Below are 26,631 nucleotides of genomic sequence, written 5' to 3' on the forward strand. Positions count from 1 at the left end.
AATCTAGGGATGTCCTCCTAAAGTAAAAACTTCGTTGTATCAGGGCACTGAACAGAGAGACTAAGATATCCCTGCCTTGAAGATTTTGCAGTCTAAATAGCCAAGACAGCAAAAAGATGGAAGGGAAAGTAGGCATGGAGGTGAATTGACTTACCTAAGTACTTGCAGCTGGTCAGTAGCAGTGCTGAGATCGGAACCTGGGTCTTCCAGGATCCTATCTGCTAGATTAGGTTGCCTCTCAATTTGAGTCATTTTCTCACCTTTGGTAAATAAGAACAGATACTGAGATTTTTTTTTTTTTCAAAAGATGCTCAAGATACTTTTCTAGCTTCCTGTGTTGTCACAATATGAAAGTCAGAAGGTAAAACAGAGATGCAGAGAAACTAAAAGAAATCCAAGGGTAGCTAATGCAAAACTAGAAAAAGGAAATCATTTTCTACCCATAATTCAGTTAAACGGTGGGGTTTCTTGCCACTAGATGTCATTGAGACCAAAGAGCTTAGCAGGATTGTGAAAGATTTAACAATTTTATGGACAACAAGAACACCCATAGGAAGAACTTAATTTGTCAGCGCTTTGGGACAGTGCGAACTGTGCTGGTCAGGGAGCTGCCCAAGCTGACACAATTCTGCAGTCCGCAGGGCGGTGCTGGTGGCTTTTGCTTTTGGTTACTGGGGTACAGGCGGGATCCCAGCAAGAGGATATGAATGTTGGTGGGGGCGGGGAGCATCCCAGCATGAGGCATTGGGGTATCAGGGTGAGGACTCGGTTTCATGTATTTTGTAGTTTCATGTATTTTGTAGCAACTGGTGTATCCTAGAATACTAGAACTGGAAGTGACCTGAGAGATCATCAAGTCCAGTCCCCCTGCCCACATGGCAAAACCAAGCATCATCAGACCCTGACAGATGTCTGTTCAACCTTCTCTTAAATATCGCCAGTGATGGAGATTCCACAACCTCCTTAAGCAATTTGTTCCAGTGTTTAGCCACCCTGACAGGAACTTTATCCTAATGTCCAACCTAAACCTGCCTTGCTGAAATTTAAGCCCATTGCTTCTGTCCTATCCTCAGAGGTCAAGGAGAACAATTTTTCTCTCCTCCCTGTAATAACCCTTTTAGGTATTTGAAAACTGCTATCCTGTCCTCTCTGTTTTTTCTTTTCTAAACTAAACAAACCCAATTCTTTCAATCCTCGTTCATAGGTCACTTTTTCTAGACCTTTAATCATTTTTGTTGCTCTTCTCTGGATCTTCTCCAATTTCTACATCTTTATTGAAATGTGGTGCTCAGAACTGGACACAATACTCCATTTGAGACGTAATCAGTGTAGAGTAGAGCAGAATGACTTCGTATGTCTTGCTCACAACACTCCTGTTAATGCATCCCAGAATCATGTTTGCTTTTTTTGCAAGTGTCACACTGACTCATATTTAGCTTGTGATCCACTATGACCCCTAAATCCCTTTCTGCAGTATTCCTTCCCAGATGGTCACTTCCCATTTTGTAAGTGTGATACGGATTGTTCCTTACAAAGTGGAGTACTTTGCATTTGTTCTTATTAAACTTCATCCTATTTACCTCAGACTATTTCACCAATTTGTCCAGACCATTGTGAATTTTGGCCTTGTCCTCCAAAGCTCTTTCATCCCCTCTCCGCTTGGTATCATCTGCAGACATAATAAGCGTACTCTCTGTTGGGAGATGGGGTTGGGGGTTAGGGGTTGTTTTTTTTGGAGGGGGGGACTGCTGACCCACAGAAAAATCAGTTGGGGGGCCACACACAGGTGAGAGGCAATAAAACCCCCCAACTCCCCCACACATCCACATATCCGCACTGATGTGGCCCCCAACTGAGGAGGAGACACTCCCCATGTTCCCCTTGCACACCAGAGCTTAACCAGACCTGGGCTAGTAGATTTTGTGTACACCAGCACTACTATTAGTTGTGGGGGTCCCTAATGCTGGGGTGGGAGGGTGGAAGCCCTGAGCTTTGGGGGCCAGAGTCAGGCTAGCGGGGGGTGGGTGGGAAAGGTTCTCTACCCCTACTCTATGTAAATATCTAAATCGTTGATGAAGATATTGAACAGAACTGGTCCCAGAACTGATCCCTGCGGAGCCCCACTTATGCCCTTCCAGCATATCTGGGCTCTTGGACATGGGAGAGTCTGTCAGTTTGCATGTACTATATTGCCTAACCCCAAGCATTCAAAACTCAAGAATCAGCCTCCTCCTCTTAAAAAAAAAAAAAAAAAAGTGAATGGCTTGTTGAAATCAATACACTTGGAGAGTTTTTTATTTGGCATGTGGTGTTTGAAGTCTTTGGCTGAACTTGGGATGTGCCTTCTAGCTTTTCTCTACCAACTGAGAGTCCTTTAAAAATAAAATAAAATATAAAAAGAGCAGCATGATATTAGAAGTGAATCCCAGCCACTAACAAACCAGCATAATCTATGAAGTCAAAGCGATCCCAGTGATAGCAATGCGTGAGGCATCAGGTAGTGAAGTTCCAAGGACTGGCTCAATTCTGATAATGTTACTAGGGCTTTCCAAGAAAAAAACAAAACCAGCCCAGTTATCAGGAGGCTACGTATCAGTGATGCCAGCTCTCCTGATTTGATCACAAGTCAAGTTTTGCAAAATGAGTTAATAGTTACAAGCTTTCGCCTATAGACAGGATGTCTGTGCACAAGCCTCCCCCCCAAGCCATAGGGGCAGGATGGCAGCAGCATGAACCTAGCAACAGGAAGCCACTCTAGTGCCTGGTGGTGGTGATGGGGGGTGTGTGCATGTGTGTGCGTGCGATGGATTTTAAATAATCCGGGGGTGGCAGGCATTATAGGGGGAGCATACAGGCCAACAGGAGAGTCCAGAAAACACGTGTGGGGAGAGCGAAAATGCATGGAGACTCTTACCCGCCTGGAGCCTGCCAGAGGGGAGTGCCCGTTGCCTTGCTAGAAGGATTTGAAGGTTGCCACTGGCACTAAGGTAAATTGAATTGAGACCTCTGGCCTAGAGAAAGTGTCTGAGTTGGGAGCTGATTGAACTGCCATTACATCCTCCTCTTGTCCATCTGTCCCCAAATCAACCTTTACAAGTAGTGAGATGTATATTGGAGTTTGAAAGTTCAAAAATTCCTTCTGTATTTTTAATAATCTCATTATCTAATACATTGTCTTAGATAATGAGATTATTAAAAATACAGAAGGAATTTTTGAACTTTCAAACTCCAATATACATCTCACTACTTGTAAAGGTTGATTTGGGGACAGATGGACAAGAGGAGGATGTTCCCTCTAACTTTTTCCATCCATGTGCAGAATACATTTTGTTATATGCACTTAGGTATGTGCACCATCATTAGAAATGTGCTGCTTACAGGGATCAGTATAAGGAGAAAGAAAGTGTGTGTGTGTCTACATTTTTGACAGTGCTCCTACATATCACTATCCTAGTCCTCTGGCATGTCAGCTTGCCTGTCTAACACAGTTAAGCTGAATATTCTGCCAAACATTTTGTGATCTCTATTTCTCTCTTATCTTGCTTACTACTTGAACAACAGTCTCTCTGTTGAGCAGCCATTTCCCTCCATTTTCTTGCTTCCAGGTTAGCTGAGAGATGTAATTCCTTTCCTGGAAAAGTGGCTATTGGCCTGACTCGTGTGTAGCATTGAGCCTCGCTGGATCCCATGGTGCTGACGGCTGAAATGGGATAGAGCTAGAATGGGGATGACTGTTCATTTCTTTGGGGCTAGGACTGCACAGCAGCATTATTTTGGAACAACAGTGATTCCAAATTAACGCAGTGCGCGTCTACACAGCAAGCCCATTTTTTTCGAAATAAATTCTTACGTCTTACTCTGACTTCTGTAACCCCCATTGTATGAGTAAGGGAAGTCGGGGAAGAGAGCTTCTGTTTCGAAATAAGTGCTGTGTAGATAGCACCAAAAGACGAAATAAGCTATTTTGATTTAAGGTACGCAATTAGAGTAGCTCAAGTTGCATAGCTTATTTCGAGGTTAGCCCTGTTGTGTAGATGGACCCAGGGTGACCTGTCTGCTACACCTCCCAGGGGGACAGACTCCTGGATCAAGCATCCCTGCTGAAGTCAAAACTGTTCACGGACCAGACATTTCACAGGGAGCCTGCAATTCGAGGGCTTGTTGGTGTGGTAGGCTGTAATTGGGACCATACGCTATGAGCATGAGTGTGCTCGTAAAGTTTCCCACGGGGGCAGGTGTGGGCAGGTTGGGGGCAGGGAGTCTGTGTATATGTTGCCAGCAGAATTTAGTTGTCTGGGAGACATGTTTTGACTTAGCACCGATTTGCTTTAGGAGAACCACTTAGCGGTGCTACAGGTCGTCTTTGTGCTGTAGCTTCATGCAGATAGCTGCACAGGACTTTCCTCCTCTCCAAGGACTTCATCACCGTTTAGAGCCATGGTGTCCAATCCACTAGCCACATGTGGCTATTTGGCCGGTTGAGTGTGGCTAGTTCGCTATAGCAGTAGCCACTATAATGGCGGCTACTTCAGAACTGGTTGGACAACAGGGGTTTAGAGGCTGAAATTCAGGCTTCTCTCAGAATGATGCAATTGGTCAGATCAAAAAGGGAACCGGATGAGATCAGCTGTTGTAAGTGAACTGGACTTCAAAGGTCACCCTAGAAGCTTTATCTTGAGTGCAACTCTGACCCTGTTTCCTCTTCCTGTTCCTTTTAGCAGTGCTTCTGTCCTCCTACTGGAATGGCAGATAATAGTTCTGGGCTGGTGGGACTGATTGCATCAGGCAGTGCTGACTATTCAGAAAAGTCATTGCTAATTCCTGTTTGTTTGCGGATTGTGTCCTGCCCTGAGCTGCCCTGTCCCTACAGGGAAGGGGGAGAGGTGCTGGAAATGTGGAAGCTCGTATCTATAGGTAACTTTTGCTCTTCCTAGTAGTGGAATAGGTAATCGAAAAAGGGAGACCAAATGTGAGAGAGAAGCCTATGGGAAGAGAGGCAGCAGAGGAATGAAAGATATAGAGTAGGATTTCAGAAGCTGGATGAGAAGCTGAAAGAAATGGCTCAGTAAAATGTCCCCAGTGATGATAATCCTATTAAGCAAACTCTGAGCAAAGCTGAAATAAAAGCCCTGCATTTCTTTTTAATTTTTATTGTGATTAAAAATGGTGAAGGACGCATTTCACATTTAATAAGTCACCTTTTTATTTGTGACTTGAGACCGGGCTGCATGTGGGGATAATTATACCAACTTCCTGTGTAGCGTGCTTTGAGATCTATGTTTGACAAGAGCAGCGTGGTGGTATTATGCCATATTTGGATGGATGTGGGAATTCCATTTAAAAATGCAACTATCAACATTTTAAAATTATTCTTATTAATTAAATCTTCCTGAAATGTGCTGGATCTATACATGTTTTTGTATCTAAAACTGATTTATCAAGCAAAAGTATTATCTAAGTTTAGTGAAACCATATTAAATAAAAGTATTATTCTGTATTTAGTGAATGGGAAAGGTGCAATGCTGGTGTTAAAGCAGGACACGGCAGGAAAAAGGGACCACATTCTTCAGAATGCAGTCTGTAGTGTTGATTTCATTACCTAGGAACTGGAGGGGGAAAATCCCTGCTATGGCTGCAGGTCTCAAAAAGACCTTAAGTTAATTATCCAATCAATAAACAATGTCACTCCCTATTTTTCTGACTTTCTAAAATGTATTATAAATAAGAAGCAAAACATTAAGTTATATAATTGCTCTACCACTTTTTTAAGAAAATAACAAATATAAATGGAAAAATTGTTTTAATATCAATGATTGAATGTGAAGCTTTCAATTTGATATAAATAATTAGTTGCATCAACTGAAATGAAGAATACGCTCTCTCAACTTGTGGTAGAGGCTACTGCTGTCAAAAGCTGGTTTAGGAATTCGACAGTCTTAGATTCCAGGGGCTTAGCCCATGACTTCCACCAGTTGAGTATTTTGAATTTTTAAAAAACTTTGGTAGCCAACATGTTTTGTTGGAATATTTTTTTTCTTAATTTAATTTAAATGAGTTTAATAGAGGATCGTAAGTGGAGGCCTTAATATAGGTTGCCGTAATTTCAAATTTAATTTTAAATGCATTAATTTATCCAAAAATCCAATTCTTTGATTTACTCAGGGTTACTGAGTGAGGCTGTGGTATATTTGGGAATGGCACTTGGGAATGTCCTGACTGCATTACCCCTAAACCGTTGCCTTCCTTCCCCTTTAGATCCAACACTTGCTAGGGGTGACATTTCCATACTGTACACCCAGTGAGCCAGCAGTCTCTGTCCAGAACCAGTTAGCATTAATCAGGTCCCAGGGCCGTGCTCTGAACTTCATGAGCATGGAGATTTAGTTGCCTCCTGGCCTCTAGAAGTGGTCCCCCTACCGTGGTGCTGCTGCTGGCTGATGTGGCAGTGGTGTGGAGCTTACATTGCTGCTGCGGTGCCTGTTTTCACAGAGCCAGGCAGAAGACTCGGACGTCAGTCTGGCACCTTTCGTCAGTACTTGACACTGTTTTACACTTATGGCTGTAGAGGTGACAGTGAGCCCGGGAGTCTGGAGACTCGGATGTCCCTCCCAAGTGCTTTGCCCCATCTCTCCTCACCTGTACAGTGTTACACCGCAAGAGAGACCCGGTTGTCCCTTCCAGGGCTGCTCCAGGCAGCTCCCCATCCAGCTCATTCCTTGCCTTGCTCTGAGTGACAGAGTAGCTGTCTCCTCTTCCTAGCCCAGTCCCTGTGCTCTGCATTAATTCACAGCTCCTGTCAGTGCCGGGGAAAGAGGCCAGTGGGAGCATGTGTGGGGTGAAAAAGGAATTTGTTTAGCAGTCCCACTTGGCCTGTAAATCAGCAGTCTGCCTGGGATCAGCCGCAACATAATAACTGATGCATATTCATGCTTGCTGGCTGCAGCACAGTTATTCAGCTGGGGGATCGTTGTGTCCCGGTGTTAATAATGTGTCCCAATGGGAAGGGAATCCCAGTGGCAGGTGCCTGACTGCTTGTCTTTACCTGCTTTCCTCAGCTTACTGAGTTGGGGGAACACTGTGGTTCTTTTTCATCTGTATTTTCCCAGGCATTTGAGTGCACTGGGGCTGATTTGGGACTCTGAGGGAGATTTTGTTGTGGCAGTGGGTGTGTTTTTTTTTTTCCTATTCTAACACACTCCTGCAATGCTTCCATCCTTCCTTGCATCCCTGTTGAGCCTAGTCAAGGAACGGCAATGAAATAAAAATAGAGCCACCTCATTGGCTTGGAGTTGCTAAAGGAGCACGGCTGTGTTTGAGTGGAAGGGATTTGATCATGTCTGTCAGGCAATTTATAAAAAAAAAAAAAAAAGTTTAGGAAAGCACCTAGAATTTGACGCTATTCGAGAACTGCATCTCTGCCAATGCCCTTACTCCTGGTTTTCCCCCGCTGTCCCTCTGCCTACATGTAAGTCCTGATATATGGTGTTTCGCGATATCCCATGTCTCCTATCACCGGCTCTGATGGCACGTCTCCAACCTCTGTTGTCTCAGGCCTTGAATGGAGAGGCTGCTGTGCTACCATTTTTCCCCCTACGTGGCTCATTAGAGATTGAGATAAAACCACTTGATTCATTTCCTCTTGTGGCCCAATCCCGGAATTGGAACTGTAGATAATACAGGTCTCCTGTGTCCTACTCCCATGCCCTATCCACTAGGCTTTTGGCCTCTCTTGTTTAAAGTAATACGCAAGGCCCTGTATTGTTGAGAGGGACACAACTTATTTTCCAGTAACTCCTCCCATGGACTGTCACAGCCTGCAATCCCAACTGCACTTCTTCCACTTTACCCCCACGTCCTCACCCAATACAGTAGAATTCCGATAATCCGGCACCTTTGGGACCTAGGTGGTGCCGGATTATCGGATATGCCGGAGTATCAGGAGGTACTCCAGCAGGGGGGCTGTGACAGGTCTGCCGGACCCACACTGTGTCCGGAGGCTGGGCGGGAACGGCACGGTGAGGGGCGAACCTTCCACCGTTTTGCAGGAAGGTGGGAGAAGCCCTGCACTGCTGCCAAGAGTTTCTGGGAGAGGAGGGGAGAGGAGCAGGCTCCCCACCCCCAGACTGCAGTACTTATCCCCGAGCAGGGGGTGAGGGGTGGTGCTGCAGGACCAACCGAGCAGCACCCCAGCTGCTCTGCTCCCTGCCGCTTCCCCAAGTCCGTCGCTCGTCAGTTTCATCATCAGCAGACTTGGGGAAGCAGCGTGGAGCAGCTCCAGTTGTCCAGCTGGCCGTACCACTTCCGGGTACCAGTCGGTGCCAGACTATCGGGAGTTCCGGACCCCTGGATGCCGGACAATTGGAGTTTTACTCTAGTACCTGCTGTGTGTCTAGGTATTTGTATGGCCCTTATCACTAATATCTGAGTTTCTGTAACACCCTTGTCGAAGGTGTTGCCAGTAACCTGAGATGAGTTAAAACAGTATTACCCAATTTTGAGAGGCAGCGTAGTTCAGTGAATATGGAACTTAGAACTAGTCCCAGCTCTGGCAGCTGATCTGTTGGCAGCTCATGGCATTGTGTCTCTTTTTCGTAAACCCTTCAAGATAGGGACTTCATAGGGTGCCTAGCACAGTTGGGTCCTCATGTCAGTTGGGGCTTCTAGGACTATCTTTAATACAAATAATAATAATTAAGCTTGGAAGGATTAGATTTTGATCAGTGACTGGCAAATGTTAATATCCACCCAAACTAGACCAAAAACATTTCCCTTGATGATCAGGCCTTACCGATAAGCAGAGTAAGGAAAATGGAGAACTTATTAGCCAAAATCCAGTGATTTAGACTCCTAAATTGGGCTGGTTACAAATGGACTAGTGAATGGATAGTAACAGCAGGTACGGCTTGTTGCATTTTATATTTTGACTTGTGATATTGACAATTTGTGCTTTGACAATTTATAAAAGTTTAACTTTTTGAATCTCTGCATCTGTCAGTGAATAATTGTATGATTCCCCCACAGTATGTCCCATAACTGTTAAAATTTAAGATAGACAATATTAAAAATGATTTAAACCTTAACATTATTTATTAACATTAGGACTGGCAGCAGTTTTTTAAAAATAATGTTAAGAGAATGTTTGCCAGAAGGTAGGAAGGGTTGACAGGTGATGGTGACCTGTTCTATTCATTCCCTCTGGGGCACCTGGCCTTGACCATCATTGGAAGACAGGACACTGGCCTAGATGGACCTTTGGTTTGACTCAGTATGGCCCTTCTTATGTTTTTAATGGGGCCCTCTCCACAATACCGGACCTCGTTGTCATCTCTTTTTTTTCTCTGTGTTCTTTCTCAGGGGGAATTGAGCCATCCCAAACAACGAGGGGACCACCACTTTCTGCGGGGCCTGAGTGGCCATCAAGAGGGTGAGTGGCACATGGAGTGATGGGGGGATAAAACCATCTTCTGACCAGGGGAAAGTGGTACCCTGAGACAGTTGCCTGAAATGCTTTTGCTTTGTTCCTGACCAACCGTCCCCTTCCCAAGCTCCATCCCTGTAGTTAGTTGTGTGGACTTTTCTATCCTGTTGGGAACAGAGGGATGTGGTACATGCAACATGAGCTGGTGGTTTGCTTTTTGTGGTAGAGTGGGTTGATGTGCTTGGAATTTTTTTTCTATCAGTTGTTCCCTTAACCCATTTTTAATTGAAATTATTCATGGGAAAAACCAAACACTTACGATGTTTCACCAAAAATCTCATTTAAAAAAGAAACGTTATTAAAATGGGTATGTGAACTGTTTGGTTGCAGAAACCCAGTTTGAGTAACACTTTGGATAATGTTTTAGAATACGAATTTAAGAAATATCTTAAATTTGGTTAATTTAAAAAAAATGTTCTGAGCCGCTTGTATTTACAAGTTTGGATGAAGAGAACACAGATAAGTCTTTTCCGTTGTGCCTGGATGCCTTTCTGGGAGAGATGCTGTGATCAACTACAAGTTATTGTACTCAGTACAGGGGTTACTAGAGGAAATTTATGTCCAATGCTGGATCAGAAGTCAAATTAGCTGATAGTAATGGTCCCTTCTGGCCTTTTAAGTCTATGCTTGTCACAATTTTTATTGAAAACGCTATACAAACCTTTGCTAAAACAGGGTTTCCATGCCTGAAAAGGTTTTCAATAAAGTGTTCTTTTCATTTAAAAAAAATAAAAAATTCCATGTTCAGTTGTCCAGCAATCCTAGAGGTTTCCTAGGCGAGAGAGCCAGAGAGCATCCTCTCTGCCCCCGATTTTAGCCACTTAACAAACCTGTGCTATAACGCCTAGTGGCACACTTCCTGGTGATGTGTTTAGGGGCATGTAGAACAGACTGCTGGCGGCTGAGTGTGATGCTCACTTTTAGTCTCTGATACTCCTGGAACAGTCATCCCGGGACAATTGTCTTTTGCCTTGCAGATGGCTGTTCTTTGCCCCTTAATGCTGTTGTGTTTGATGCCTATTAGGTCAGGTTAGAAGATGACCTAAATTCATCTATAGTAAAGGCTTGCATGAATAGAAGCTTATTGTTTAAACCTCCCCTTCTCTCTCACACACTCTCTCACACACACACACTCTCTCACTCTCTCTCTCTCTCTCTCTCACACACACACACACACACACACACACACACACACACACACACACACACACACACACACACACACACAGCCCACAACCTGAAAATCAGTTTGCTTATTGAAATATCTTCATCTTCTATGCTGTCTGTCATGTGCTAAATGGTGGCTGTTTGTGGAGTCATTCAAGAGTGGCAGAGCTTGTCAGTCAGGTGGGGTAGGATCCAGCTTGTGGTTTCAGGGTAGATTGAGAGTGCAGGTGACCAAAGTGTGAGTGTTAATGCAATTGTTCTGGAGCCTTTTCCTTCAGTACATGCCCAGGGTGGATATTTAAGATTTACTGTGTGTGGCCAACACAAACCAGGTGAAATATTATTTGTTTTGGTGATGTCCTGTTAGTTGTTTCAGCTTCTGTGTACAGGTTAGACCAGTCCCCTTTTCTTTAGCTCTTGCTGCTGTTTGTACGGTTGTGTGCCCATACCCTGCCTGCTTGCAACATCCACCCTTCTTCCCCTTACGATGCTGTTGTGATTTGATTGGAATAATTGGAGAGCAGGGCCCCTTCTTATAGCCAGCCAGACATTCCAGCTCCATGGTTTGCTTTCCCATTAGAAATTGTCTCAAGGGGCTAGGATGAGGGGGAGTTCCTCCACTACAGGGAGACTCTTGGCACCAGGGAGAGGAACGCAAAGACCCAGCATGAAACAAGCAGTCGTTCCCTCCAGAACCTATAATGGACCCTTTCATCAAGCAGTTGTTGGGGCAAACTCTATTCACAGCATGGTCTAGTGGTTAGGACCAATGTTCCCTCTATTTTTTTCCATCTGTGTGCAGAATAAATTTTATGTGCATCAAAGCATGTGTTGATGTGCGCCACCAGTAGAAGCACATGCAGAGCGCCCCCAGCTGGCAGCTCATCAGCTGGTAGCATTTGAATCTTTCCTGAGCAGCTGCCCAAGCGCTCAGCTTACAGGGTACACTGATTACAACTCAACATGCAATGTCAGGAGACAAAAATTCAATTCCAAGCTCTGCTGCTGACTATCTGTATGATGTCGAGGGAGACGGTTGCTCTGCATTGAGTTGCCCAACGTTATGTGGGGGGAAGGGTTAGGGATGGTCGATGGCGTTTATTTTAGTAATCAATAATTTTTAGCAGTTACACGGTTACCAAAATGTTTCCCCCAGGTGCAGGCCCGGCAGCCTGTTTAACTTCCAGGGATCCATAAGAACGGCCATACTGGGTCAGACCAAAGGCCCATCTAGCCCAGTATCCTGTCAGCCGACAGTGGCCAATGCCAGATGCCCCAGAGCGAGTGAACACTAGAGGACTACCTGTTCTGATCTCTTTTCTGTCATCCATTTCCAGCTTCTGACAAACAGAGGCTAGGGACATCATTCCTACTCATCCTGGCTAATAGTCATTGATGGACCTAAACTCTATGAATTTATCTTGTTGATTTTTGAACCCCGTTAGTCCTGGACTTCACAACTTCCTTTGGCAAGGAGTTCCACAGGTTAACTATCCATTTCCCCCCCCCCCCTTCACACTTCCTTTTTTTGTTTTAGACCTGCTACTTATTACACTTCTTGCACCCCTGCGCTGATGCCTCTGTATCAGAGGGGAGCTGGTTTAAAAATTGGCTCCCCGTGCAGACTTGCTCTCGCCTAATACAGAGGTGGCAGCGTGGGGCAGCGCTGACATCACATGAAGCAGCCTCTCACCACCCGTGCCAGCTCCATGGAGGCACTTGCTCCCCCGCCCTTCCCCCCCCCCCACTGAGGCAGCAGCACGAGTTGGGAGAGGTGGCTCTGAGAAGCCGGCATGCCCTGAGAGCCAGCTTAAAAACTCGTTAAATCCACATCCCACACAGGCTGTTAGTTAGGTAATGAGTGCAGAGCTGGTGAACGTTCACTGAGACTGACTTGAGACACAAGCGCTTTGGGCTCTGGCTGTTCAGACCCTGTAATGTGTGCTTCACACCATCCAACATAGGCTAGAGAAGTGTGTGTGTGTGGGGGGGGGGGGGGTTGTTTTGTTGTTGTTTTTTTTGTATGTCTTTGCTTTGACTTTGCTCTCCCTGTTTGAGAGCTGCAAGCTCCTCTCTTCCAGTTGTTCCACAGATTTTTTTTTTTTTAATTATTAAATCCTGCGATCACCTGATCTGAACTCCTGCAGAACAGGTCTTAGAGTTTTCCATCCAGTGAGTCCTGCACCGAGAGCAGTGCAAGTGACTGCTTTCCTTCTCTGCCCCCTTTTGTTGACAGCCAAGAACCCTTCTTCTGGGTGTGGTGTGCTGTCCTAAATAATGGCACCGAGACCTCTTACAGAAAGAATGAGCCTTAGCTGAGAGTCTGCTGGCTTTTAGCTGAGCTTGGTAGAGGCTCATGCACTAGGCTCCAGAGGTCCTGGGTTCCGTTCCACCTGTCGACGTTACGCAGGCAGCCCTCCTCTGCAGCTAGCTAGCTGCCTGTAACCTGTGCACACAAGGGATGTTAAAATGCATGTGTGTACGTCAAAGTGTAACTGCTGAAAATTTGGCCATGACACATTTACACGTGGGTGGGGGCGGCTTCCCTGCTGCCTCTCTATTAGAGCAAGCAGCATGGTGGGGGAGAGGCAGCTCTGTGTGAGCCAGTATGGTGGTGGGCGCAGGGATCATGTCAAAAGGGGGAACTTGTACTAGATTGAGTCCCTGTGCCACTAACCTACAGCATGTGTAGATCGTTGACGTATAGATTGTTGAGGTATAGATGTCAACTGAAAGTGTCAGTTCTCCTGCTCCCATCGTGCACGTGGTCCAGTGTTGTCTGCCTAGGAGATGCATGGGCATTGGTTTGACTTCTCGTGTCAGACTGACATGGGGCCATCTTGTGCCCTCACCATGTCAATTTGGAATGAGTGCACTGGCTTGGGTTGAGCTACTGGTGTGAATCTGGAGTGTAACGAGAGCAGGATTTGACCACAAAAGAATCACTGTCTTTTGCCCACAATTTGCCCACACCACCTGTGGGCATCGAACCACCTTTGCTGTGGCATCATTGCTAAAACTACGTGTTGAAAACGTTCAAGTCAAGCTCCTAGAAATCATAAAATTCACTTTAAAAAAATCTAATCTAGTGTAGCCGCCTGGGCGCCAAGGTTTGGGTGATCAGCCAGCGGGCTCATCACTGGTGACATTTGGTTCCCTCTTTGCTTCTCAGTGGCATAAGTGAAAGGGCATCACTGATGTTTTGTTGGGGTTGGCACAAAGCTGGTTCTTACTGTAGGCTTGAGGGCGGGGGGCTGGACTCGATGACCTCTCGAGGTCCCTTCCAGTCCTATGATTCTATGATTCTAAAGCTTACTCAGTGCATGTGTCTATCTCCTTCTCTACAGTGGCAAAGCCCTTCTCCTATGATGTCATGCACAGAGCATTGGGGAGTAGGAAGTGCCTTGGTAGGGTTACCAGGTAGCTTCTGAAAAAATACTGGACACGCTTGGGAGGGGAAGGGGGGGGGAGCGGGGTTGGGGGTGGGGTGGGGTTGGGAGCAGCAGAGCTGGCCAAGGGAGATTGGGGGTTAGGGGAGTGGCCAGCGGGAAGTAGGGCTGGTCGGGGTGGTCGGGGCAGCGGGGCTGGCCGGGGGAGATTGGGAGGAGGAGAACCGGCTGGCAGGAAGCAGGGCTGGCCGGGAGGGGGTCGGAGGGAGTGGGGCTGACTGGCGAGGAGGGGGGGGGGGAGAGGAATCGGCCAGCAGGGAGCAGGACTGACCCGGGCACATGCAGATCCCAGGGCGCTGCCTGTCCTGCGCACAGTCCCGGTGAAGCACGAGTGAGTCTGGTGACAGCTCCACAACGTGCTTGAACAGCGCTCAGGAGCACGGGCAGGGCTTCTCCTCCTCCCCAAGGCGTCACTCCTATGTCAGTCGCAACCAGAGGCTCCCCGCGCCAATCGTGCCCCGCATTCCAGCCACTCGCCCCGCCCCTGCCAGGCTTCTGTCAGACGCCCAGCCAGAAAATACCGGACATTGCACATGTCCGGTATTCTCTGATTTTTTTTTTTACTGGACAGAGGGCCCAAAAACTTGACTGTCCAGTTGAATACCAGACACCTGGCAACGCTACGCCACGGTGTTGCTCTGTGGGGGCTGGTCATTGGTATCTCTGAGGAGGATTGGTGCTAACATGCTGCCCTGCGGGAGGCCGTTTTGCTGTCTCCTTGTTATACCAAATAAAAGCAAGCAGGATCTTATGAGGGGGATAAGGCAAAAAGCCACATTTATTGTAAAGATCATACTAAAAAAGAAAAAAGAAAAGATAGAAGCAAACAACGTTGTTTAACTACTTATTCCTAACACTACTTAACCCTTATAAACTTATATATATAACCATTCATTCATACATCCATTCATTCAAGTTCTGTGTATAGTTACCAGCCTGGAAGTTGCTTGTGACAGAATACTGGCCAGGTACTCTGTACACAAGTGATGGTAGTGGGGAGCGAAGTCCTGATCAGATGTGCATCTGAAGCTCCTGGTGGGTTGGCAGCAGAACCTTGGACTCTGATTCCATAGTTTTTTAGTCCAGTTCTTATAGGAATTTCTTCCTATGCCAGTCTATGGAAATTGCTGCATCATGCTGATGTCTCCAGGGTGGCTGCCAGGTGCTGGTCAGTGATCTCATCCGGTGGACCTCCAGTACTTGGTTTTCTCCACTTGACACCTTTTGATTGCACTGGCACCTGACGCCTTCTTCAGCCCTTTGTTGCTGTATTCTCAGGCTGGCACCTCTCAGAGCCATTCATTCATCATCCAAGCACTCTCTCATACATTCATACAGTATTTTGTATAATAATAAAAGTTGTAGTTACAGAAAGTTTCTGGGTGGTATTGCTTAAAACATTCTCTGAGTGCTGAATAAAGTTACAATGTTTTAAAGAGAACAGGCCTCAATTAAGTAACAATGCCCTGAGTCAATTACAGGGCTTGGCTCCCATAGCAGAGTTAGTGGCTTGACAATGCATTGTTACAATGTATCTCTGCAATGTCAATTTCAAGCAGCCCCTTGCACAAACTTGAGCATGTCCTGGAGCACAGAGGGGGGGCTGTTTCTGGCTACATAGGATTATATTCTTAACAGTTCTAAGTTACATGACCTAATACATTATATTCTAAAGGGGCAATAATAATAATAAATCTAAAGATTTAACAATCTTAACAAATAAGAAGAAGAAGAAGAAGAATTAATAATAAATCTAAACACTTTAAGTTGTGGGGAACAAATTATGGGGAGTCACTTCCATTTGGGGGAATCATTTTAAATACATTAATATGTTATCCCTACATCCTTTGGCTCTGTTTCTGGGACAGTTCTCTACAAACAGCTATGAGGGGCGTGGTCAGGGCTGCAGGAGCAGGTGGTACAAGGGCTGAGCGCTGGGGCGGGGAGGTGAGGCCTCATGCAGGGCTGGGGGGGCAGGCAGGGTGCGAATAAAGGGGGCAGAGGCAGGGCTGCAGAAGCAGGCATTGTGAGGGTAAAGGGGGCAGGGCTGTGGTGGGTGGAGCTGGGGGCTGGGCTTCAGGAGCAGGCATTGTGAAGGTAAAGGGGGCATGGATGGGCAGTGGGAGGCAGAGCTGGGGGCGGGGCTGCAGGAGCAGGCCGTGTGAGGGCTGAGCGCTAAGGGGCGGGCAGAAGCAAGGCTGGGGGGTGTATGTGTGGGGTGGGGAAGAGGCAGGTCTAGAATGAGGATTTCTTTTAAATGCATGTAAAACACTCTCCTCCAGCAGGCTCCAAGCACAGCCACACTGCATAGAGCCGGGCGCTCCTTCCGCACCCCGCCCTATCCCACCCCACGCGCACAAGCGAAAGCCCAAGCGAATACGCAGCCTTGAAGCTTAGCCCGCTCTGGCTGTGGGCCAGCATGAGAAGTGAATTCCAGAGGCAGCAGCCTGAGCAAGCACAAGGCCCTCCCCCCCCCCCCCCCCCCCGACACCTGGATCTATAAACCCAGGGGCTTGTCCCAGTAGATCGTGACTGGCCCGACTGCTCCCAGGACCCTGGTGGGTGTTGCAGCCCCACGTCTCGTGTTGCGGGGGTGACAGAGCGCTGCGTGGGAAGGCCTGTTTGGTAGCAGTGTCCAGGCGGCCTGGCTCCTCTCCAAGAGCATGGGGTTCAAAGGCAGAGCTTTAAAAACAGACTTCTGGCAGGGAGTAGCCGACGGGGGCTGGATTGCTATTTAAACTGTCAGGGTTGTGTAATCTTCCTCTGGCCTGTGCTGAGTCAGAGTTCCTCTTTCACAGTGGAATTGAGATGAGTGTATGTGGCGGGTGGGGAGGGGGAGGGAGGTGGAAAGGCTGCCCCTGACCCCAGTTGGTAATGTCAGTGCCCCTTTCTGCTGTAGCCTGGCTTTCCAGCAGTACTGACGGCAAATGCCCTCCTCCAGCACCTTTCACATGGCTAACAAGTCAGGCTGGCTGCAGCTGGAGAGAATTCATAATGTGCACTCCGCTCCTTGGGGAATCTACTGAGCCTTTTTGCAGTATCGTTCCTGGCTCAGGGAGGCAGGAGCTGGAGAAACTGGGGGGTTGGGTCCTGCTTCTTTGCGGTAGCTGCTCAAACAAGGCTTCCAGGAGCCAATTGGGGCCTTGCCCTCTGACGTCTCAACCTGTTGCAGAAGGCCGATTGCATTTGTCAGTTCAGAAGATGGTGGCCTTGAGCCAAAAAGCTGGCTTTAAAAAAAAGAAATGGTTAGCGCTGCCTGGTGATTCGTGCAGGGACTGATCGTCAGGACTCCTGGGTTCTACTCCCTGCTGCACTGTTAACGTTAACAGCATCGTCTCTGATCTTAACCATGTCATTTCAGCCAAGATTTTTTTACCCTGACTAGTGATTTTTTTTGGGGGGAGGGGGGGGTGCCCAGCTTGAGACCCTTCTAGAAGGGCCTGCTTTTTCTTCGACTCCTTGTTCATGTCCATTCCACGTAAGTGAGTGCTCACCACACACACCTGTGCCAGGAGACTTTCCCTCAGCAGTATCCATTGCAGCATCCCCTGGAATGACACCTACATGTTGCACTATATAGGGCGTTGCCAGACTCCCTCCATCCGTTCCATCTTGTTGCCAGTGACAGTGCTTGGACCTGCAATGCTCAGCTCTTGCTGTTGTCATCTAATCCTTATTAGTTGTTTTACTTGTGGGTGGTTCAGGGATGGACAATAATTTTTGCTGGAGGGGCCACTCCGTGAATTTGGAAAGTGGTCAGGGGCTGCGCTCTTCCATGATATTAATGGAGGAAGTGGGGGGTCTGGGTCTGGGCGCAGAAGGGAGCTTTTAGTAGGGGACTGGGGTACAGGAGGAGGTGTGGGGTCTAGAAGGGAGTTTGGATGAAGGAGGGGGTTGTGGCCTGGGGCAGGGGATTGGGGTGCAGGATCTGGGTGGACTATGGGTGCAGGAGCAGGGGTTCAGAGGGTATGGGTAACATGGGGTAGGGTTGAGGAGGAGGAAGGAATTGGGGTGCTAGAGGCAGGCTCTGGTCAGGAGTCACTTACCTAGGCAGCTCCTGGCCAGCATCCACGCAGGTCCCTCAGGCCAGCTGCTTGCCTGCCCTGTCTCCGCATGCTGCATATGGTGCTCTGACATCTGTGAGCCCTGAGGGGAGGATACTCCAGCAGCAGCCCTTGACTGCAGGGGGTCCAAGGTCCCCGTGGACAGAGGCTGCTCTAGCCCATGTCCGTGGGGAGCTCGGATCCCCTGTGGACAGAGACTGTTGCCGTGAAGCAGCCTCTGCCCATGTGACAGGCCCAGGCTTGCTGTGGAAAGAGGCTGCTCCGCAGGATGCGAGTAGCCTATGCCCATGGCAAGCCAGGGCCCACTGTGGGCAGAGGCTGTTTCAGGTCAACCACTCCTGGGGTCCTCCCTTCCCCCCACGCTGCAGCACCATGGACACCCAACACCAGCTCCTGTTTCCCCTCTTGCTGCCTCTGATACAGAGGCAGCAAGGGGAGGAATACAAGTAGTCAACTAGATTAACGATAAGCCTAGGCATATTGGTTAATTATCTAGTCCAGTGTTTCCCAATTTTATTTGGCCATGGAACCCCTAGGGCTGCCTTAAAAAAAGAGGGGGGGGGGGGCTGCCATATTTTGAGCTCCCTCCCCCAAAAAAGCCCTGCCGTGGATCTGTCTCTTAAAGAGGGGTAGAGAAGTGCCTGCTTTTCACAGAACCCCAGGGTTCCACAGAGCACCAATTAGGAAACACTTGTCTAGTCAACTGCTTGTTGACATCCCTATTGAAAACACACTAGAATGAGGCAGCATGGGCTTGTAAGGCCCTGCCTAGGAGCCAGAAGACTTGGGTTATGTTCCCAGGTCTAGCAGCCAGCTGTTGTGTAACTTTGGGCCTGGCACCTCACCTCTCTGTGCTTGTTTCCCTAACATATTTTGGCTGTGTAGATTCTCTATATAGGCCTAGCACTCCAGGGCCCCAATTTCTTTTGGGGTATGTAGGTGATACTGGAATACAAGCAATGAAAATTAGCAATAACTGGCTGGGTGCTTTTGGGAATGGGAATCATTTTACTCCCTACTCATTGCAGCTGTGCCTGCTTGACACCAGTGCCTCTTGTGGTGTGCAGTGCTGCATAGCCGTTGCTGGCTTGTCTCCTGGGTGGCTCTGGTACAGCAGTGGCTGAACTAGGTGACAAGAGAGAAGTGGTGACGTAGTGCTGATAGTGTCTGTGTGTCTCTCTCCTCGCAGGTGGTGCTGCTGCTGGAGACCTGAGCCGAGGTCAGCTGGAAGATGACGGAGTACAAGCTGGTGGTGGTTGGCGCAGGAGGCGTTGGGAAGAGCGCTTTGACAATACAGCTCATTCAGAACCATTTTGTTGATGAATATGACCCCACGATAGAGGTGAGCAGTCTGCAGACTCACTGAGATGGGAGTGGGTCTGTGAGATTCTTCTGTGATCTTCAGCTTTTTAACTTTGCGGTGGATTCCAAGAGCTGCCTGTTTTAACGGATTAGAGAGAGATCAAATCTGAGAAGCCAAGCCAAGGGCCTGAGCTACAATTCCAGGGTTGGCTCTAGCCTAGTGACTCTGAACCTTTTCTCTACCAGGTCTTCCCACCTCTCCCCAGTAGAAAGATTGAGAAGGCACGATATTTGCAATTTTTGCCCCACTACAGCTCTTCCGTTGAATTCACACGTTAGCCATGAGAACTGATGATTCACTTTCCTGGCGTGTTGTGTGCTTGTGCTTGCAGTGCACACGTTGCCTTCTTGAAAACACATTTGAGCTTGAATGGGTCACAGGCACGGTCTTCAAACAGGTAACAGTAGAGAAGAAACACAGGCTAGATCAGGTGGGAAAACTGCTAGTGGAAGTATGTTTGAAAAGAATCCTCAATGGAAATATCTATCCCAGGCTTCTGTAGTTGGTGGAGGGATCAGCTTCCTTAGAATGGCTGGGGCTCCTTTAAAGTCAAGAACTCCCTTTCTAGGGTTGGGGCAGCTCATTCTCTGATCCATCCTTGGGGAGTTGGGTTCAGATCCTAGTGGGGGCTCTCAAAATCTAGCTATCTATTCCCCTGGCCCCTAAAGGGTTAATCCAGCCCATGGAGCCAGAGTGCAAGGGGAATCCAGTTGTCCCTAGATATATGGTTGAGGTGAGTGTCACTTTTTTTTTCTTCTGTTCTGTTGGTGGCCAGGTCAGTGAGGGGTTTAGTTTTTGGTTTTGCTTCTCACTTGTGTGGCCCCCGCTGATTTTTCTGTGCCCCCCCGACCGCTGGTCTACAGAGCGGCTCATGTCACCAGTCCCCCTCGCTCAGTACCCTGCCCTGAGTAGGCGCCAGTGCTCACTGTTTCCATAAGATCTCTAGATTAAAGTTTTTTTCAAACTTGGGAAACCACATTTCTACGTTAGAAATTTCAGCTACACTGGCTGGTTCCTTCTCCCCTCTCCCCCGCCCAACACACTTATAATTCAGCCCCCCTGCCCTTGCTACTGTCACCAGCCCAGCTGAGACAACAATGATGAGAGCACTAGTGTGGATAAAGTGCTGGTGAGCAGCAGGATTTTAACCACTCTGTCACCTAACCTTACTCAGAGTCCAGATTTGTACTTGAAATGCTGGTGGACTCTGGCATATGTACTCTGTGGCTGAAAGGGTACTAGCAATGAGTCCTGGGGAGTCCTCGCACAGAAATGAAGCGTGTTTCTCAGCAAGAACTTCCTGTCCTCACCGCTTGAAGTTTATACTGGAACCCTACTAGGAACAAAATTTGTCTAAACAAAGCATTTTGCTAGTATCACTTTTACAGTGCTACCTAAGGGCCCCGCTTGGAGCCCTGCTCTGTGAGGTGCTGTATAGACACAGCTATTGCCTTAGGCTACGTCTACACTACGAGTGTTGTCAGCAAAAAAATATGCTAATGAGGGACTCATTTGCATGAGTTGCAATCTCATTTGCATATTTCCTGATAATCTGTTTTTGCGCAAAAACAAGCAGTGTGGACGTTTTCTTTTTGCGCAAAACCCTTTTTCCCCCGCAAGATCCTTATGCCCCAAAAAAGGTGGCTTGCCAATCTTGCGGGAAAAGGGGGTTTTGCGCAAAAAGAGAACATCCACATTGCTTGTTTTTGCGCAAAAACGGATTGGTGGAAAATATGCAAATGAGATCGACTCATGCAAATGAGATCGACTCATGCAAATGAGTCCCTCATTACAAGTTTTCCTTGGCAAAAAATATGCTAGTGTAGACGTAGCCTTGGAGCGCTTACAGCCTATATAGGCAAGGTGGAAGAGTTAGCTCTGTACTGTTGCGGAGATGAGGAAGGGAAAGATTAAATGGCTTGTCTGAGGTCGCCCAGAGAGACGGGCAGACCCAGTGGCTGGAGCCAGGTATCTCAAGTCATAGGCCTGCACCCAAGCACAAAGCCAATTCCTCCTATATCTCTGTAGCTCAGTCCTAGAGCAGGCAGGACTTAGAACTATAGTGTGTGACAAACATAAGCTCGAGCCCCTTTCAGAGTCCTGGAGACACAGCTCCAGTCTGAGCCTGAGCATCTACACTACAGTTCAACAGCCTCTTCACCCAAACCCAAATCAGTTGGCGTGTGTGCCCGCTGCGTGGTTTTAATGGCTGCATAGTCGTACTCTTGGGCTCTCCTGCCCCAGCCCCTCGTCTGAATTGTTGCTGCAGAAGCTCACATGCTTCCTTAGAAATCTGCTCCAGGTCGTTTTGCAGGACTGTACCATGACAGGAGATGCCTGTGCAGGGTAGCAGCAGTTTCACAGGACTGTCAGGAGCAGAGGCCTGCTCTTCTCTTGCATGGGGAGAGGTGGAACCACCCCCCTCCCTGTTGCGTGGGAGTGGAAAGGAGAGTGCTCTGACCTTTCGACTGGTTGCTTTTCAGCCTGTGCTGGCCCTCCTGCCTTGTCTGCGGGGTGCCTGCTGCACTGCTCCCATGTACTGTAGAGATTTGCTCCGTGTAAACACGGCGCTGGGAATGTAAACCCTGAGCTCTAACTCCATGTCCTGCAGCCAGCATGCTGCAGCTTCGCGTCAGTATCTCCTGTGCCTCTGAAATGTGTTCATTCCCTCTGCCCACTGCGTGCAGGCCAGGCAGCCCCATCCCATAGGCATATCTGGTTCCCCCCACCATGCCTTCTCCCCTTCACACTCTCCTAGGAACCTCACACCACTGAGGCTTGTGCTCTGATATATAGTAGGGATGTAAGATCCTGGTCAACCAGTTAATTAGAGCAGCCCCTGTTGGCGGTGGGCCCCTGCAGGGCTGGAGCAGCCCTCTTTCTGTGGCAAATGGGGAGCTGGTCCAGCCCCCACTGGTTAACCGGAACCGATAAGCCTCACCTGTTAAAGGTGAGGCACCTTTCACATCCCTAATAAATAGTTTTCTTCTTTTCAGTTAACTGTATTTGCCTGCTGCTCCCCTGGCCCTGCCCCCGAGTTAAACTAGAATGCTGTGTTGGTGGATGTCAGGAAGCAATCTCCTTTCAGGAGCAACCTCATCTCCCTAAAACTGCACTGCAACACCAGGGCCGTTGTGGGAGCAGGATCAGCTGCCTTCTGAATAACTGGGTAGAAGCAACAGCTGGAGGCAGAATACGGGGCAAGATGGTCCTGAGGGGTAGTTCAGGGCTTAGGTACCTGGCTCCCATTAACTGGAACCTAACGTGCGTTGTTTCTCGCCTCCCCCTACTCCCTCCCCCATGTGAGCGGGGAGAATTCTTGCGGCACTTGGCGTTCATCCTCGATCAAGGCCCTGGCTTGGATTATGACAGCAGCTCCCTTGCTGAGCGGTTCTCAGTTCCATTCCTGGGCATCAAAACTAGCTTTCCAGGGTCCTCCCGCCGTAAGCCTCCTGTTGATAAATGAAACTCACGGAGCCAGGCTGAAGCAGACTCAGCAAATTGCCTTCCTGCAACTTTGGTGCTGAGCTGGTGTTGGGGGAGAATTGCTGTGAAGTTGTGCTACAGCGCGCGTTCCCTTCAGGCGTGGGAGAGCCATGGGCCCAGGGTCTCTTTCCTCTACGAAACCCGGTCTGGCATGTCTTGGGCTGGCACCCACTTCTGGGGGTTGCATTCTTTCTGCACCTAAGAGGACTTGCATGGAACTAGAGGTTTGGAAAGCCTGCCAGCCAGTCTTCCAGTGCACTGAACCAGGTTCTGCATGTCTTAGCCTGGCCCTTCCAGCTCTCCCTCTGGGTCGTCTCTCGCTGGCTGTGGCTCTAGGAAAGTTCAGTGTTCTCAGCTGCCTGAGCCACTCTCCACATGCATGTGGGCTGGAACAGGCAGAGAAGCTGTTCCTTCCTTAGCAGTGGGGTGCAGCATTCTGTTCTGTGTCACTGAGCTCAGCCCAGATGAAGCGGGTGCGGGTTCCAGTCCCTGTGCCTCTGAGCTCAGCTCTGCCTTAGATGATCCCCTTTCTGTAGTGCATAGGGTGTGAGTAGGGTGGGGAGTTGAGGTTTCAAGGGCTCTGAGAACTGGAATGTTTGGTTTAAGCTACAGGTAGCTGGGATCCTGGTTCCAGGGGTTTGATGTCTGCTGTGTCTTCACAACTAGGTCGCCTGCAGAAAGAGGGACCCAAGTGATGGTGCCTGGTTTTTTGTTTTGTTTTTTTTAGGGCGGGGAGGAAGCAGAAAGTAACATGAGCAATGAAAGAAAATTCCTTGGCATTTTTGGTCCAAGCTGGGCAGAAAACTATCTCCTGGGAACCTTCGATCCCATCTCACTTTATCTGAGCTGCAAACATACAAAGTCTTCTCAACAAAACCTCAAGGAACTCGCCTGTTTCCTGCTTCTATTATGAATTTGAAATTGAGCCTCCACTTCTGTTCGGAGCCTTTGCAGTGAACTCAGGGTCCCCTGGAACCTTAGGGCATAATCAGAAGTTTATGTGGAGTTGAGTTTTTGGCTCCCTTCAGCCAACTCTACCTGGAGAGCGAACAAAAAGTGGATACTTTCAGCCAGAGGTGTGTCCTTTGGACACATGCCAGGGACCACTGACTTGTCAGTAAAGGATCTAGATGATAGTAACCTGAGAGACAGACAGACTGCCCTTTGAATGCTTCCCCCTTGCTGCCAGTGCCATCAGGCGGTTTGGGATGGTTGTGAAGATGTTTAATTTAGAAGGGCTAGTGATTGAATGCTGACATACTGGCCCCTAGGTATATCACCTTCCTGGGACACCTTAATACACAGCAGGAAATTGGATTTGGAACATGCTTTCCCCAGTCACTCTAATCTACTGGTGGGTTCAGTAGTTGGAGGGTAAAAGGGATCTTTTTCTCATCAATCATTGGTGGGGGGGAGCACCTCTAAGCGCGTGGGACTGTTTCGTTTGTGTGTTGAACATTCTGAACTGGGAGTCTCTGCATTCAGGGATAGAGCCTTTTTTACGGCAATTTCCACAGTCTTTCCTGGATAAGAACAGCTTTGATAGGAATTGGTTAAGCCTCTTCCATGGACAAGTGAGGCGTGTTTGCATGTGGACTTCCACCTCCTTATACCCTCGGGGCCAATGGAGCTGTGGGCGGTGCCCTCAGAGACCAGACCCTTGCTCCTCTTGGCTAATGAAGGGCAGGGTGCCAGTTGCTTTTACAGTGGCTGGCATCTTGCCAAGCCGCTGTACTATTGTTGGTCTCTTCTGTTACTGCTCTGTCTCCAGCCTTCCCTTTTTGGCAAGGGTTATTGAGAAGGTCACAGCTGTGAATTCTTGGACTTCTTGGATCCCGGTGGGTCTGGTTTCAGGCTTCGCTGCATCACATGGAATGTTTTGAAGGTGTGCTTGGTGGTTGATCTCCTAGGGATGGTCAAAGGGAATGGGTCCCCATTGACTTAGCACTCTCCACAGCCTTTGCAACTGTCGCAGACCTTTTCTGCTGCTGCTACTCTTCAGCTGGAGAGCAGTTTTTCTTGTGACTGGGGTAAAGAGGCAGTAGCCCATCTGCTTGCATTATGGTGGCTGCACCTTAGCAACTGAAAGAGCTAAACATGTAATTTTGGTTTTAAAATTAATTCTTGGAGTTTTCAAAATATTACAGAGTGCAGCCAGAACTGCAGAACTGTTTTTTTGTTTTTGTTTTTTTCCACACACACCTTTGATTTCTGCCTTCCCACTTCCTGTCTTGCTGTGAAGGCACTTGGTTGCGTGTATGCTTTGTTTTTGAGGTAGGATTGCTTGGAAGGGACTATGAAACATTCAAACTGTCCTAGCTACATCCCCTATGGATAGCCTGAGCAGGGAGGCAGTGTGATATCACCTAACATGTGGGGCTTTAGGAGCCTGGCGTTTCAAACCCTTACTGGATTTCCACGGAATCTTCATAAGTGACTTATTTTTTTTAAATTGCTTGTAATTTGTTCACACCCAGTTTAGAAAGCATCTGTTTGGAACGCTCTAGAATGAACCCCATTCACACCACACACCAGCTTTCAAGGTTCAACCATTTTTGTTTTCTCCTTGTGAAAAATGGGTAGCAGCAATCCGTTCTGGAGCTGGGATGGTATTTGGGGCTTTTTCAGAATGGAATGGATTTTCCTCCTGCTGTCCCAACTGTAGCTTTGAACATAGTAGACCAGTTGTGGGAAATGTCCAGAATTTTTTGAAGGGATTTAGTGAACATAAAGGGAGAAGGGTTATTAAAACCAGCTGGCAGCCTCAGCGATAGCGTTTGCTACTAACCTAGTACTACAATAAACATTTGGGCAAAAGGGAGAGGTTAGTGATTTTGGGTGGCCTCAGATGTGCCAGATTTACAGAGTGCTGAGCATATTTGGGGCATCTAAAATCATGAGTGACTTCTGGAAATCAAGGCAGCTCTCATGGCTGGCAGCAATAGACTGGATTTTGAAAAGGGAACACAAGGAAAATCTTTGCAAGTGAGATGCTCTATGCTTGGAAATTCCCAGGGAATTGCTGGGAGGCTTGGCAGCTGGGCCATGCAAGACTAGACTAGATGAGATGCCATAGAACAGTGGTAGGGCACCTTTTTTTGGGTCGGGGCTGCTGACCCACAGAAAAATCAGTTGAGGGCCACACACAAATGAGAAACAAACAAAACAAAAACCCAACCCCACATCTCACTGACATGGGCCCCCGGCTGAGAAGCAGAAAGACACACCTAGGCTACGGTGTAAGGCCAAAAATGAGGGGTTCAGTGTGTGGGAGGGACCTGCCAAGAAGCAGCTTGGAGTGTAGGGTCTGGGCAGGAGGGAGGATGCAGAGTGTGTTTTGGGGGTTGGTGGGCCTTGGGGCGTGGTAAGGTGCAGGACCGGAGGAGGGTGGAGCAGTGGGCTGGGAGTGGGAGGTCTGAGTGGGAAGGGGCAGAAGCAGGCTGGGATAGAGGGGTCTGAGTGATGGGGGGAAAGGGGGCACTTACCTACCCAAGGAGCTGCACCAGGTAGGTACATGCCTCTGTCTCCCCTGCTGCTCCTATTGGCTGCAGTTCCTGCCAATCAGAGCGGGGCGGGGGGGGGGGGAGGAAATGCTAGGCAGTGTTTTGCTGCGCTGCCATTTTC

General features: G+C 48.2%; 1 protein-coding gene across 4 annotated transcripts in view; it reads left to right on the forward strand.

The window, feature by feature from the left end:
• The window catches only part of HRAS (HRas proto-oncogene, GTPase), a 71,170-nt gene that overhangs the window by 32,622 nt on the left and 11,917 nt on the right, over positions 1 to 26,631 (forward strand). For 2 of the 4 annotated variants that reach the window (XM_075928303.1, XM_075928301.1), the window contains exons 2-3: positions 9,355 to 9,424; positions 19,348 to 19,500. In XM_075928303.1, coding sequence (XP_075784418.1) covers positions 19,390 to 19,500 — 111 coding nt within the window. In that variant the 5' untranslated portion in view covers positions 9,355 to 9,424; positions 19,348 to 19,389. Of the gene's footprint in view, positions 1 to 9,354; positions 9,425 to 19,347; positions 19,501 to 23,734; positions 24,362 to 26,631 lie in introns of those variants that run through there. The other 2 variants (XM_075928305.1, XM_075928304.1) reach the window with 2 other exon arrangements.

Source organism: Pelodiscus sinensis, chromosome 4, assembly GCF_049634645.1.
Source record: "Pelodiscus sinensis isolate JC-2024 chromosome 4, ASM4963464v1, whole genome shotgun sequence".
NCBI lineage: Eukaryota > Metazoa > Chordata > Testudines > Trionychidae > Pelodiscus > Pelodiscus sinensis.